Genomic DNA, 15,887 nt, shown 5'->3' with positions numbered 1-15,887 from the left:
GAGCGGTTCTTTAGAGAGCCAAAATAGCAACGTGGCTGCATGTGAAATCAGGTCTCATGTTTTATTGCCACGTAATAAAAATGGCTAAGACTAAGTCTTTTACCGTTGAAATTTTTTCATTTTTACGGATTTCGCTCTTTAACCAGAGGACAACATTTGTTATTTTTCTTCACTCTTTCTTTTTCTTTTTCCAAAGGTCTAACGAATAAATCGTATTGAGCATAAATAAATCTATACACGCAGATTTAAATGTGTCTGACAAGTTACCGCACTATTTTGTTAAAATCAAAGTTGTTATGTACTCTCAGACTAATTTTGGTCGTGAATTCGAATATGAAATTTTTAAATTTTTAAAAATAAATTTTATATATTTTGAAAATTATATAAAAATTAGTATAAGTTACAAGATTTGTCAATTTAAAATATTTAAAAGATATATTAAAATAAATTATGATTATTTCAATTTAGAAATTCAAAAGATGTCATATAAATTAAAACGGAGGAAATAATTAATTTAAGATAGAAATAAATAAATAATTACTTTCATCTATCTTAATTTATATGTCTTACTTTCTTCGTCTACTTATGGTTTCTTGATGACATAATAGGGTATTAAATTTCAAATGATCAGCGGGTTAGATTAACTCTTCAGACGATTAGAATGGGAGTTAATTAGTAAACGAGATGATCAATGACCCGCACAAATGTTTCTAAAGCTGATCGAGATGGTTGAACTAATAAATGGAAAAAACATTAGTTTGTTGAATTGGGATGAGCAATTATTGAACAAATCATTTTGTTATGAGCTAGTTTGACCAACCCCTAATAACCAAGGTGACAACTTATTCGATTAGGCCAAAAAAAAAAAAAGAGTCTTTCAAATGCCAAGATTCTGTTTCGATACTGCTGACCTTTAGACAAAATCGCTGACACTAATATTTGTTAAGTACGTATCCTAAGGGTGAGTGACCTTAATTTTCATGTATTTACCTTTATGATTTAGATTTTAGGTGTGTGCTCATTCTTTTTTTTCGTCTATTTGAGCATAGATTACTGTAAAATTAATGTGCAAATAGGTCAATTAGGCCTTTTACAATTTGAAGAGCAGGAAATGACTATGCAATAAAAAGTTGTTTTCAGATCTAATATGTGTAAAAGATTTTTTTGTGAAAAATATAAAATTAAAAACAAATTTGTGAAGTATTAAGCATGTCTAATATTAGATAATACAGAGAACAAAATAAATTTAAATCGGAGACGGATAAAAAATAAAGCTTGATTGAGTCAAATATTTAAATTTTTAACTCAATATGCATTTCTAAATTACAGGTTCACAATTTTAATAGTTATTTTTTGCATATGTATCGAAGCTCTGTTCAAGAATAGTTGGGTTTGATTGAATCCAGGAAATACGTACTTATTAGTTATTTCATCCACCATACAAATATTGTCATTCGAAAAAATTAGTTTGCGTTTACTAACTTGTTTAAGAAGCTAGGCTAGCGATAAATTTGTGTGTATTGTCTTGCGATGAGACGTTTGTCATTACATTAAGCACAATATATATCTTTACTTAGCGTCCATAAAATATATTAGACTCTTTAATTAGAAAGGATAACAATCAGGGTTATTAACACTAACAAATCCCACTACATCTAAGAAGAAAATAATAGTGTATGCATGATCATCTTGGGAGAATAATATTTCTTCTCGTACGTAATTCGTCCACATACGTTGATGTCTTTGGCTTGACTTTATTATACCTCGTATGCCTGTATAAAGAGAAGCTTTAATCAATTACTTTGGACCAAGAGAAAAAAAAGGAAGAGTAGATTCAAAGTTAAAGTTTGACGCATCTCATGAATTGACAGTTGATACATTTAGGTAACATGAGTGCCACTAACATGACTTAATAATATTTAAAAAAAAAGAAGCTAAAAATCCATATTGTCATGACAAACTTTATGGTACGTAGTATCAGAATCACAAATTAAATATTTCAAAGTAAGGAATAAAAGATTGAGTAATATAATGGTCGGGTATGGAGTATCTAAGTATAGACAAAAGAAGTTTCTCAACTCCTACCTGTATTTAGAAAGTGTTGGACCTTAAAGAATTTTATCCAAAAAGGCTACGGGGATTACATCTCATGTGGGTTCATGGACAGGATAACAAGTTGATGTGCATGGCCAAGCATTACCTTTATATATAAATAAATACTTATGATAAGCCAATAAGTAGTTTGGTCACAAGAATTTTTGGATTATTTATTAACAAAAGCTATTTTTAAATTGTAGTAAACCAATTGGTTTATGCATTTGATCAATTATATGTATATATCTTGAATTTTTATCGCACATATGTATATACAGTTCGGGCCAAAGTTGATTGTTACCTGCACAACATGGTTTGTTGATTAATTAACGAGACTTTCCATCTGACTTGTATTTTGGGAATGGGACGTCACCAGATTCAATGTGCTTGAGATCCTCTACAAGGATAGCATAGTGCTGTTTAACTTCTTCAACTGATTTCCCACCGACGTATCTAGCAATATTTTGCCAACGATCAGGTGTGTCCTTATCGTAGACGGCGAGTGCCTGCTCGAATTTCTTGTTTTCTCTTGGAGTCCAAGCAGTGAGTGAATTTGATGCCATTTTTTTTTTGACTAAAATATGTGAATGAAATTGAAGTATGGTTGAGAAAGACCTTAAAACTGTGAAATAAATTGGAAGTGAGTGAGGTATGTTTTGAGAAGTTGTTGGGGGAGGTGTTGAATTTATAATAGATGGATGCAGGGGTGGGGCTCTGCCAGTTGGGGAATAAATAAATTTTGGCAAATGGAAGAATCATGGGGTGACTCGTCCCTTTAAAAACCACAAGTAGAACAAATTAAATGGTGAAGGAGGAGAATCAGTAATATATCAAGGAGATGTTTTTATTTATTCATGCTCTCTTGGTGTATAGCATTTGTACGGGAATATTATTTTACAGTGATAGGACTAATGTAGGGAATCAATAAAAGGAAGAATTGAGTATTAAGCCATAGTAATTATTTTAGATGAAATGGATTGTTTAATTGTTATATATAGTTAGGTGGGATGATTTATTCTTCCTGTCCGTACTATTAATTTCACCAGAACTTGATGATCTCATACCTATTCTTGAGAATCCAATGAGAAGTTTCTTTAATTTTACACTTAGCTAGCACTGTTTGGCTGATCCAGCTTACGTAAGGCCTGAAATTAACTGCTAGACCTTTAATATCCTTTTCGTGTGTGTTTTCCAAAAACTATATAAAAGCGATTTTTATATATGTTCTGTTTAAGCAATTAGTATTACTTTATCTTCATGAATCATGTCTATCCTAAATTATTATAAACTGAAAACCATTGTGGACGGCACAATTTCTAAACCAAGCTAATGACGATCGATGTTATTCACAATGATGTGGTTACTGACTTTCCAGATCTGTCGCTTATACTTCCAAGTTTCAGGATCAGATATCAAGTCCATATTTTTTGTTAGTTAAATATTTACTAGCAGTTAGTTGAAAGGGGAAGGAGTATTATGTGTATAATTAGTATGGGGCGTATAATCAATCAGTAACTTGTGCATTAGCTATTGATGTAACTGGAACCTTGTATTTTTTAAGGTATAATATCCCCATCCAGATCTTATGGGTTAATTGACAAATAAAAATAAAAAACCATCTGATGATCAATGGTTGGAACTTAGATCACGGATTCACAGTCTAGTCAATAACTTTTAGAACTTCTAGTTCAGAAGTTACTCATCATTTTGATACCCGAATTATCCATTTCATTTTCTACATAAGCATAAGCTCGTATCTTGCTTCACAAAGAATCCGCAGAGAACGAGGAAAATGACCGCTTACAAATTGAACAAAAGAAAATGACATTTTTAGATATTTTATATAAGCAAATTGTTGCATGCGGGCTTGAGTCTTTTTCATGGACCAAACACGTAGAATTTTTTTTTGATTTGGGTGACAATGAGATTCAATATCAGGACTTCTATCTGCTCTGATACCATGTTGAAGTGTATAATCATCATCTAAAAACTTAAACTTTTAGAGAAAACATATGTCAATCCGAAAATCTCTTGTAAAAAGAATATAAAATAAAAACAAACTTATTAAAAGCTACAAAAAATCAAATCTTCCACATAGCGCTTCCTCCAAGCGGAAGACCGTCTCATTTACCTCCAACTATTATTTCTGATATACGTGTATATTTCTAATATATAATAATTAATGGTGATAGGCCTTCGGATACATATTGAATGTAAGGGAAATAGGTCAGAGTACGAATTAGTAGAAGCAAATGTACGAATTGTACAATAAAGTCCAAAAATATTTTACAATATCTTCCAAATATCATCAAGTAATTTATACTATTAGAAAAAATATTGGTATTTATCGTTATATTAACGTAACATGTGAATGGTATTTCTTGAGCTAGTGCTTTCGGATTCTTTAATTTGTTTTTTTGTGCCAAGTTGATGATGTACAATATCTTAGCAAGCTTGTGCAGTAGCGGCCCCATATACTATCTATTTAGCATATTTGCCAAAAGGACCATTGCCTTTCTGTTAGTGGAACCAAGAATGTAATTTCCTGCGTAATAGTCAATAGACTCATTTCAGTTTGTGCATATTTTTGCCGACATCGAATGCTGAGCCTCTCGATCCATGAGAGGAAGTCTGAGGAAGTCTATCAAACCCGTATGAATTCGGATTTAACTTATATATTCTGACATGATACTTTTTTACTCAATTTGTATTTTAATTAATATGACGTGCAGGCAACCTTTCAGCTTTTTAATTAATACTCTGTTTATATATATGAATGATTAATTTTTCATTATTTTTAAATGATCTAATAGGATAAAAATTCTTTGTACGTGGTTAATATATACGTATAGCAGTATTGAACTGTATGGGGGAAGAGGATAACTATAGTGGGAGTACAATCATAGGATGAGAGAGACTTGTGAAAATGCTGATGGATATTCTGCTGTATTTAGTGGTGGTCCTTTCAGACCATTTAATCTTATAAAGGTTATATTTGGATTCCTTATCATTTTATATCTACCACTAGCAAAATCTCTATTTATAGGTATTTTTTTTATCTAATTTTAATTTAGTTGGCACGGAGTTTTTAAAAGTAGGATAGTATAGTTTTTGGATCTCGTGTTCTCAAATTAAAAATATGAAAAATGTACTAAAATATTTGTTAATATTATCTTTCTAAACATGTCATGTGGAAACAAAAAAGTTTGAATTAAGGAGTTGCTAAAAAGGGAAAGAACATTATTTTTGAAACAGGATAAAGAAAAAGAGTAAGATAAACAAATTGAAATAATTATTTTAACTTTTTAGTCCGTGAAGCATCCCCGTATACTGCTAATTAGCTCGCTTACGAGGATTTGACTGCTGTATTTAGTTCCATCTGGTTTAATTATATATAAAGTTAAGTATCAGAACTTTGATGAATGAGTGTACTCTTCTATGACTAATGGTGTAGAGTTGAAATGGTCCTTTTGGAAGAATCTGTAGAAAAGCACAATATATGCCAAGAATATTGAATGACGTTGGTCTTATATTTGTGATTGAAAGAAGAGGATTTTGTGTGATTTTGTTCTCAAGGATAATGATAATAAGAATATAGAGATGGGTGCCAAATTATGTTTGTACGTAACTCAAAATAAAGGAAGCTAAGTAGTGCAATGTGATTGGTCACCTTACATGATTTATATGAGTCCAGTACGTTAAAACAATTCTCTGGAGAAAGCTGGAATGTGGTTTCGATGGCCATCAAACATTATTCCTAAATTAAATTTGGATATATACTCCTACCTAATTCTCATTAGTTGTATAATTAAGCTCATTAATTAATTGAGGCTTTGCTAATCGGAACTGATCGCAGGAGAAATGCTTCAATTAATTTGCTAAATTACTGGACTACGTAATTGCTGTTATTTTCACCCAATATGTAACATTAATTCTCACTGTCCAACTATGGAATACTTGGTGCACATCAAACCAATACACATGGTTGATTTATGTACAGTGTCACTTTTATTTATTACTACCTGGTCGTTGTGATAAATATACATGTTTGATGAAATAATATCGAGTGCGAATAAATATCTCCCATCAAACTATCTGATACCCACCCAACAAAAAGATGCAAGTGGAAAAAATTATACTCCATGTACCTTATTCAATTTCAAAAAATTTAATTTACTTTGTGCCTCATATAACTGATAAAATTGTGTTAAAGGCTCTTTTGTGCCCATAAATATAAGATCTGGATTCACTAATCTGAGAAATAAAAAGAAGTCTTGCACTCACAACTTGCCAATTTTATGACGCACAAAATAACTTTTCTCACCCATTCATTAAAAAAAATGAAAAAAGACACAAAAGAAAAAAGTATAGTAAAGAGAAGGAAAATTTGGGAGTAAGAGCCTGTTTAGACGTACTTATTTCAAGTAACTTATAAGTTAAAAATTGCTTATAAGTTAAAAAAAAGTAAGTAGATGCAGTCCAACTTATTTTTTTTGACATATAAGTCGTTTTCAACTTATAAGTTGCTTAAAATAAGTTCATTCAAACAAACTCAATTATTTATTTGGCTTATTTTAAGCAAAAAATAACTTTAAGTTAGTCAGTCGCACATTCAAAAAAGCTGAAAACAACTTATAAGTAATTTATAAGTCAATCCAAACGGCTGTAAGTGTGGGGAGGAGGGAGCTGTTTCTTTTGTTTTGTGCATATGATTTGTTGAAAAAAGTTGTTCTTTGTTTAGAATCCAGGACCTCCAACCCAATTGGAAAAAGTAAGTGTGACAGGAATCCTCTTTGAAGCTATCCTCGAATTTTGCTCTGAATCTTGTTCAACATAGTCAAAAATCCTCTACATTTATCTTGAATCATGATCATGGAAATTTATCTATCTGATTGTTATAGTGGACTAATGATGTCTGCCTTAGAAAGTATCAATAACTTTCATTTTTGGAGGAATCTTAGCAGCTCAGTTAAATACCCTGTCTTATAATTTTCTACACCAATTTTTTTAAAAATAAATAAATCAGTAACTCTCTTTTCATTATATTTCAATTGTGAACCCGCTAGGCAGGAACAACAGAAGAATTCAAAGCGCTAAATAGGAGATCGAAAAAGGCGTCAAAATCATAATAAACTTGGGGAGATTTAAGTAAATGTAACCTCTGGCGAACTAGTAGGAACTTTCAAAAATAGCAAAGACTTGAAACATAATTAGGCTCCTTAACTACAATTTGCCTAATTACGTTTCATAGCTATAGTTTCAGTTGCTATATCAATTTTCATTTGTATATCTCGCAGCATTATACAAAATTGGCTTCAAAGAGATTGTATATACAAATTATAAATTTGCTCTAGTGATTTGTATATGAACTTCTAAATTCAATTTGTATACAAATAGAAACCTTTAGATATTTGTATATAAGCCCGAAATATATAAATGCAAAAGAAAATACAAATTTTCTTTAGAGATCTGTATATGAGCCCCTAAATTTGCTTACAAATTTGTATATGAGCCCCCCCAGACTTGTATAATAATAAATTTCATTAAATTGTAGCCGCGATTCATAATTATGTAAAACTATAGATATATTAAATAATAAACTTATAATATTTGTCAATTCGCGTAATTCGTATAAAGTGTCATATTTTGTAAACTAGATGCACAAAAAATGATGATATTGGGCTATAATTTTCCTTCCAGGCCTGGTAAAATTATGGTCCTGAAGCCCATTTACAGCCCACATCCACTGACTGCTTCATTTGTGTTTTAGAACTCTGAATTAGACGCAGGCATTGACGTTAATTTGTGACATTTCTCATATGTCACCGTCTAATGTTGATATTTGTTTTAGAAGGTTCTGTTTTTCAGAACTATTATTCTTTTTTGTTATGCTAATAACTGCATGTTGACATAAACATAAAAGAAAATTATTAAAAGACGACAATGTATTTTTTGTTAATTTCTGCGATAACAGATGAATAGGTTAAAATTATTTTTCGTTTGTGGCTAGCACCGTGCTCGAAGTTGCTATGATTTGTTAAACATCAAGTATTCTCGTTTTGTAAAATGTATTTCTGATTTTATAATAGATCCTCTTAATTATGACTAATTAAGAAACGTTTATAACAACTCAACACGCAAGTTGCATACCCATTGGATATTTCAACCTGCTGCAGCACCTTTATTATTATTTTTATGAGATACCCCTCATTTAATTACATTTATGTCCGCACAGTAGTCCTATAAATAGATAGTGACATCTCAGGCAAGTGGATAGACATTCATTGAATGAATTACCTAGTTGTTTATAAACAAGTAAGATCTTTTCATTATTTACGAAATTAAATGAATAAAAGAAAGTGACTTGTTTAAATTTTGAAAGTGCAAATAGATACTTAAACTTGATCTAGAGTTGAACAAGAATACACACATGTCCTATTTGAAGTCCTACATGTCAATTCACGTCCTACGCGGCATTCTACATGACGTTCTACATATATTATGTTACGTAGGACGCATATGTCTACTTGTTTAGCTTTATACAAGTTTAAGTATCTGCTTGTGAACACTCAAGATTGAAGGGAGTAAATTCCAAATGATACCAAATTAAAGAACATATTTATGTATTATGTCATTATATTCTCCTCTTTTTTTTTTTTTTTGTATTTTGGTCGAATATTTGAACCGTTAAACATATATCTACAACCTCAAATTAGCCAATCTTATTCTCCATTTCATTACGAAAGTGAACACTAATTTCTTTTTCTTTTTTTAAAAATCGATTGCCTAAAGTTATCCAAAAAAAAAAAGTCACGCATTCTAATTTTTTGAGGAAAAAATATTCCCAAAAAATAATCCACAACCTATATATATATTTTTTTAAAATGTTTTCTTAATCAAAATGTTTGTTTTATTAATTTTTAAATAGATTACTTTCCAAGTGAAATCTGGACTCTTGGAAGTGTAATTTGGTTGAAATTCAACCGCCTCTTCGTCTACCACTTTTTCTCTTTAAATATAGTGATTCTAAAGGATTTCCGAGTTTTTCTCTTATTCCTCGCATTGTTTCGATCAACAGAATCCATTCATCCAAAATATTACTTAAATTGACCATCCTACCTAATTAATCTCAATAAGCAATTGTCTATCTACTTTAGAATCACTATATTATTAATTCTATTTAAGTAATATTTTGGATCAAAATTAATAAGAATGATACCTTCTACTATTTTACTTTTTGTTCTTATTTTAATGATTTTGATTCGAGTGTTTTCTCGCTTTCATTATCATTTTTATTTCTGTCATTCTTTATTTTTTTTAGTTAATAACTTTAGAGATTATATATGAATTATAATGGATCAACAATTGATAATGAATTCTTCCTTTTTGATAATTTTTCGTGTTTTTCTTTAGGTTGAAAATTTTTGATAAAAAAATTGAACGAGGCATGTTGTCGCCGAATGAAGTTGCCAAAAAATGATCAAAGGTTTATCACTTTTGCACCTTGCCGTAAATTTGATGTCCCACTATTGACCTGTAAATTGAGTGGCACTGTCAATTGCAGCAATTTCCATTGCATCATCATTCCTTCTCTTTGCTGGGTATGTAGGAAACTGCAATTACTAGTGTTTTCATAGTGATAAAATAATTAAATTGATCACACTTACACATGCATCCTAATCGAATTTGAGTATGTAAGGTGGAAAGTAAAATTGTTACACAATTAGTAAGTGATCCGAGAGAAGGTTGTCCCACTATCCTTCATGAAAGCCAAGCCCCCTTTAAAGCCTATATCGCGATATGCTAGGTGGAGCTGATTGAATTCCTTGCCGTCATTTGAGTCCATGGATGCACTTCTTGGCTATCCTTTTTCCTTTAAATCTATCTTATCTGATTGCTCATATTCTGTTGGTCTTTAAGATGCCCTTGGCTCCAACATATTTTGGTGCCTGTGATCCTGGAAGAGTGATTCAAGTGATGGGCATGCTGTTGGGGCCATAAATATTCCGAAATACGAAATCCGAACTTATGTCACATAAAGCAATCATTAGTATTGGTATGGAAGATCCAATCATTTTAACATTATTTTATGCAGAACTGCTGAAAAGTTCAGTGATGGGCATGCAGTTGGGGCCATAAATATTCCTTACATGCTTAGAATTGGCTCAGGTTCGATTGTTTAGTAATTCAAAAGTACTCCCTTTTTCGTCTGAGTACCCGATGTTAACAATCTTAAAGTATTTCAATTTTTTTTACAAGTGTCCTCTTTATTTCTAAGTGGCAACCATGCATCATAGATATTTTACAATTGTAATTGAGTTCTCAAAATTTGAAATGGTGGCAATTATTAGTACGCCTGGTTTCTCCTTGCCGAGTGTCTTCAAGTTTACATGTAAAATGTATTTTGTTCATCTTACTTCTGTTTCTATTTTCTTACTTGCTCATAGACGGAGGGTTATTTAAGTAGTATATACACAAAACTCTGTTACAATTCTCCTGTTCCATTTTTATTTCTTTGAACATATCTTGGCGACTTAGAAAACATAACTCATACACAACTAAAACGCCTAAAGCTTAAAACCAACTTAAAGAACATTGTATTGTTTAGTTGTACATAGAGTGATGCTTTTTTAACTTGAAATTTAAATAAGTATTTTTTGGGGGGGATATCACTCAATTCATGTCCAAGTGCCTATAAGTCTTTTTAAGGACTAAAAACCAGAAAAAACTTGTTAAAAATTCAGTTAAGAAAAGGAAGAGCTAGACCAGAATTTGCATGATATGCGAGCAAATATTAACAAAGAGCACTCTCTGAAGTTTCCTTTATTTTTCACGTCAATATTTTCTTGTAAGTGCATCTCATACTTTTTTTTTTGTCCAAGTTGAATGTCCGTATCTTAGTTTCCCACATCGAAAGCCAAAGCAAGACTTGAACGCAAGTGTTTTGTCATAAAACCCAGTCACTAGTGCTAGACAAAGCATACCTTTCTCGGCCTTTTGGCTAAGATCAAGTGTAGTACCTGTTCTTATCAGTTTAATATTTGATATATTGGCTATCGGTCCACACGATATTAACTCAATCTTTTGAGAGTAAGATTCCAGTAACTCAATCTTTTGAGGGGAAGATTCCATTAAGGTAGCTTGCTACCTGGGCTCTTGTGCGTCGCCCATGCGTTGATGAACTACTGCACGGCCTGGCGCACCCCACCAATTCTAGTTCAAATCTGTTGGGTTTGTTCTATCTTTACTTCCAATACCAGATATGTAATTTTTAAATTGTTCTCATCTCTTGGCAGTATTTTATTTTAAATCAAGAAATAAATGTCTTTGTTGATAGTTATTTCAATGTAGTATTCAAGCTTTGATACATATACCAACAATTTTAAAAGTGAAGTTACCAAACTATTTTTCTGTTAACAATGATTGGAGGTTAAGTTTTCAGCGGGTGGTTTTTACATCACGTGACTCAACAGTATTGGTTTTTAGCTCTCTGCTTGTATTATTCTTTAGCTCTGCATATTTTGGTGCAGGGATGATAAAGAACCCAAATTTCTTGGAGGATGTGTTAGAACATTTTGGGAAGGATGATGAAATTATAGTTGTAAGTCCACTAAGCTACTAGTATATGATTTTATTTTAATGATAAAGCTTCAATTTCACGAGTCAAGGAATTGTCAATTTCCTCTTGTTGTTTATTAATATCTTTTGTTGACTTGCATTATACAGGGGTGCCAGTTGGGTAAGAGATCATTTATGGCTGCAACTGATCTTGTTGCTGCTGTAAGTCCCTTACATACTACAGCTTTAGTATAGAAAATTCTTGAAACTGAAATATATAAATAAGCTTCACGGTGGTGAACAACCTCATCAAGAGTACATATAACATTCTCTAATATCTGTTTGCTTTTTAAATATTGTACTCATCTTTAACTTATTTGTTTTTACCTTCTAAAAATTCGTTCAATTCATTACTACAATTATAATGGAACAAACAAGTTATCTTTATCGATATTGTTACTTATGATGTAACTAAAGTGAAAGCTCTTCAAATGAGTACCTGAAAATCAAATGGCAAAGTGAACAAATAAATAAATTGAATTAATTAGCAGCAAAAAACTCCAAAAAACCTGATTTATTGGGACAATCAAACTGTTCAACCTCCATTTTTATCCACTTTCACCCAATTAGTAGTCGAAAGGGACAAATATTTGAAAATCAGTCACTGAAATATAGTGTCAAAACATAAAAACTGATTTTCCTGTATAGTAAAAAGGAGGAGCAAGGTATCTCAAACTCCTATCGCATAAATGATCACACCTCATGTTGAATCCCATAAACCTGTCAAGTTTTTCCATCCTCTACCAAAAATCTCAGTTAACAATCTATACCTTCTAGAAGTTGTAAGACTCTACTTATGTCAGCAAAATGGAATTAACCATCTAATTTCTGTTGGATTTTAAAGGTGTGAATAAGAAATGAAAGGTTGTGTCTTTTTCAAAATGTTGTGATCGTTTCAAAAGGTTGCGACTTTTTCAACAAAAATTGTGACTTTTTTAAAGAGTTGCGATTTTTCTGAAAGGTTTTGACTTTTGTGAAGGGTTGTAACTTTTTCAACAAAAGTTGTGACTTTTTTAAAGAGTTGCGATTTTTCTGAAAGGTTGTGACTTTTGTGAAGTGTTGTGACTTTTCCGATAAGCCACAATAAGTACCTGTTCACACTACTCTTTGTTGTCTATAAATAAAAGATTTTTCTCTCATTTTTAAACATCAAATTTTTCTCTCTTATGCATACATATTTTCTTACAAACAAAGTTGAGTCTTTGTGTGAATTTGTTGCTGGATTTTGAGTTCGTTGAAATTATTGAAGTTTGAGGTACCGCTACTTCTTTAATAGTTTATCCGTTTTATCTTGGGAGAAAATAATCCATAAACTCGGGTATAGTGAGGGGATTAAATTCCTTAAGGACACACGGTAAATTCTGTGGAGTCGGATACTATTTTTATTTTCATCTTTATTGTTTCTGATTTGCTAACCTTAATATAGGAGGAGTAACAAGCTTAAGGAATTTAATATTTTTTTTCGGTATCCAAGATTTTTGGATAGGGACACGAAAGATCTTAGAAGTCATTGCCATGATATTTATATGATTCTTCTATGTCTAAGTAAGTATATTATGAAGGAATCTTAGACTTGATACTACAAAATAGTATTTTTTTTCTTTACCATAATCTTGGTCAAATTAAAGATGATTAAGTTAAATAATGTGTTATTGTCTTAATAGTTTTCACAAACTATTTTCAAAGGTTTATTATCTGTTGTGATAAAATTGAGAAATACTTTAATGTGTATTACATCCAATATTGAAGGCATATTTCAAGAATCTTAATCCAAAAACGTAGATGGCAAGACATTTTTTTTTCAGAAAAGAAGAAGAAAAGAAATGTTTAATATTCGATTTGATGAAATTTGCTCTCTCCATGTAATTAATTATATGAACTGTACATACGTATATTCATATCAATGTCGAATGATATATCACTTATTATTAACTTCTTTTTGCTATGCAGGCAACAACTATGTGATGTCACTTATGGTGTTCAAGCTTCTTACCTTCTTTGCAACTTGTGTGAAATTGAGTTTGGCTTCAAGTATTTGTTGATATGTGTTTTGTAAAGAAAAAAAAAGGTCAAAAATATTGGCTATCTAGCTTTTGTTAGCTATTTAAGAAATTTAGCTCCATTGTTTTTATCTACATCAAAATAAACCAAATATCAAAATGTATAAAATATATGGTATAATATTTTTTACCATCGAGGGATTTAGGGATGGTATCTCTTGGAGGTCTCTTGGGTATAGTATTTTAGGCATTGGGTGTGTGAGAGAAATATTGTGTATTATATGATTGTCATAATTTTTCATATAGTGAATATTTTTCTGGGTGATCCGTGGTTTTTTCCACATTGGGTTTTCACGTTAAATCTTGTGTTGTTTTTATTCTCTTTAATTTCTTTGTTATTATTTTTTACTTGAAGGCGGTCCGGAAGGAATGGGAATTAGTCGATGCTTTTTTCTAACAGTATTAACATCATGTTATTCATTATTTATTTTAGATTTGCTTATACATAATTCACCTAATTTTTTCTTATTCATGCATTTTTTTTTTATTTTTTTTGACAATAATAATTTTTTTAGAATATCTCAAGTAAATTTGTGTTAAAGTGATAGAAGATAGGAGTTGGCTAGTATACTTTTTTTATATTAGTAATTTTATAAGCAATCTAAAAATATTAAAGAAGCTACAGAATATAAATATAAACTACAAATGGGAAGCCATTAGATAATTTGATGCTTGAAAAAGGTCAAATATATTTCAATCATTCGGGTATTATTCTGATCATTGCATATAAATGATGTTAATACAATGTATCACGTTCTTTGAACAAAATTATCACTATACAATTTATTTATATATATATATATATTACTCCCTCTATTCTTATTTATATGTCACTATTTTATATTTGATGTGCATTAAGAAACTAAGTGAGTTTACTGTCAAATGTATATTTTCAAGAATAATAATTCACAAGGGTAAAATAGGAAGAAATAGTGTCATTTATGCATTAATTTTGTGAAATGACAAATATTAAGAACCATCTATTTTTTGTACGGACGACATATAAATAGGAATGGAGGGAGTATGATTTAACACAAGACACACGAGCAAATCACGTACACTAAACTAGTATAATAAAAAGTACATCTTAAATATTAGTCAAAATCGTTTGACTCTAAATAAAAACTATGACAATGAAAAAGGAACGGAGGAAGTACACAAGTTACATCAGAATTAAGTGCGAACAACCGGGACTAGATCCAATTAATACCGGATTAACCTACAAAACCCTATAATAGGCAGATAAGTTAGTTTTGATTATTACCCTCACTAATGAATGGAAGTAGTGCATAATTTATCGATGATGCTGGCAATATAATCCAAGATTTACCTTTAGTTAATTCTGAACGAGTATGATGTTATTATAATCAAGCTAAAAAGCAAATTCTCTAATTGTCGGGGGTTTAGTTTTTGTAGATTATGAAAAATGAAAGTGAAATTATTAGGCAAATTAGCAGAGTTTTGTTTTTAGGTTTTGGGTAAGTGAGGGTGGGCTGATTATAAAGAGGCAATTAACGTTCACGTGTATTGACTCTTACCATGCATTTGTAGTGTTCTCCTAATTAATCTAAAATTGACAAGTTGATAATAAATGCATAAAGCTAATCCTTCAGTGGTACATACTTGGTGGTGACTCTTTGGACTAAAGAAAAATAGTTACTTTAGTAGACGCGTGGGAAGGTGAAGGAGAGCCTAGTCAACAAAATTGTCAATGAGTTATTATGGTTTTATTTTACTCCCGCCGTCCAATAATACTTGTTCATTATTGACTTTGTATGATTTTTAAGAAACTATAAATAGAAGGATACGTAATTTTATCATATCACTCTTTGAATATAATAAATATGATATCTTGAAAAATGTAATAAAGAAATGACTACTAATTAATAATAAGGGTAAATTAGAAACTAAGTTAAAATTATTTCTTGATTTCATAAATTGGATAAATATTGTTGGACATTTATTTTTAATATAGTGGATAAGTAAATATGAACGCACGGAGTATGTAACACAAAAAAGTTAGTTTTGTTGTAGTAATTTTTCTTTTGAGGGTGGGATATATAGGAAAATATTTTTCTACTTTGTTATATTTGGTTGCTTAATTTTTTTTAAAAA

The 15,887-nt window shown here is 30.8% G+C and overlaps 2 protein-coding genes and 1 pseudogene across 5 annotated transcripts; 2 read left to right on the top strand and 1 right to left on the bottom strand.

Moving 5' to 3' along the window:
- Positions 1 to 1,579: 1,579 nt before the first annotated feature.
- Positions 1,580 to 2,765, bottom strand: LOC129874219 (protein RADIALIS-like 1). The gene is made up of 2 exons (XM_055949475.1): positions 2,396 to 2,765; positions 1,580 to 1,772 (listed from the first exon to the last, which is right to left on the bottom strand). Exon 1 carries the CDS (start codon positions 2,655 to 2,657, stop codon positions 2,421 to 2,423), a length of 237 nt encoding a protein of 78 aa, XP_055805450.1. The 5' UTR covers positions 2,658 to 2,765; the 3' UTR covers positions 1,580 to 1,772; positions 2,396 to 2,420.
- Positions 2,766 to 9,451: 6,686 nt separating this feature from the next.
- Positions 9,452 to 14,073, top strand: LOC129875190 (thiosulfate sulfurtransferase 16, chloroplastic-like). 4 transcript variants are annotated; one of them, XR_008763092.1, is made up of 5 exons: positions 9,452 to 9,695; positions 10,190 to 10,263; positions 11,625 to 11,695; positions 11,821 to 11,874; positions 13,663 to 14,073. XR_008763092.1 is itself a non-coding variant. In XM_055950633.1 (5 exons), exons 1-5 carry the CDS (start codon positions 9,858 to 9,860, stop codon positions 13,675 to 13,677), a joined length of 258 nt encoding a protein of 85 aa, XP_055806608.1. In that variant the 5' UTR covers positions 9,702 to 9,857; the 3' UTR covers positions 13,678 to 14,073. The 4 variants fall into 4 exon arrangements, 2 of the variants coding, with proteins under 2 accessions (XP_055806608.1, XP_055806607.1); XM_055950633.1 differs by lacking the exon at positions 9,452 to 9,695 and adding an exon at positions 9,702 to 9,901; XM_055950632.1 differs by lacking the exons at positions 9,452 to 9,695; positions 13,663 to 14,073 and adding an exon at positions 9,702 to 9,901 and having other exon boundaries at positions 11,821 to 13,652.
- On the top strand, positions 11,075 to 11,302 carry LOC129875345 (U2 spliceosomal RNA; annotated as a pseudogene).
- Positions 14,074 to 15,887: the final 1,814 nt, after the last annotated feature.

The sequence above is a fragment of the Solanum dulcamara genome, chromosome 11 (genome assembly GCF_947179165.1).
Source record: "Solanum dulcamara chromosome 11, daSolDulc1.2, whole genome shotgun sequence".
Lineage (NCBI taxonomy): Eukaryota > Viridiplantae > Streptophyta > Magnoliopsida > Solanales > Solanaceae > Solanum > Solanum dulcamara.
Note: the sequence above shows the minus strand (reverse complement) of the source record. Positions and strands in the feature narration are given on the sequence as shown.

What these genes read in the sequence shown, in the direction of transcription:
- LOC129874219 (XM_055949475.1), bottom strand. Translation starts at nt 2,657, where the DNA reads ATGGCATCAAATTCACTCACTGCTTGGACTCCAAGAGAAAACAAGAAA.
- LOC129875190 (XM_055950632.1), top strand. Translation starts at nt 9,858, where the DNA reads ATGAAAGCCAAGCCCCCTTTAAAGCCTATATCGCGATATGCTAG. An exon ending in CATGCTTAGAATTGGCTCAG is followed by an intron (nt 10,264 to 11,624) that starts GTTCGATTGTTT and finishes ATTTTGGTGCAG; the next exon opens with GGATGATAAAGAACCCAAAT. An exon ending in AGGATGATGAAATTATAGTT is followed by an intron (nt 11,696 to 11,820) that starts GTAAGTCCACTA and finishes TGCATTATACAG; the next exon opens with GGGTGCCAGTTGGGTAAGAG.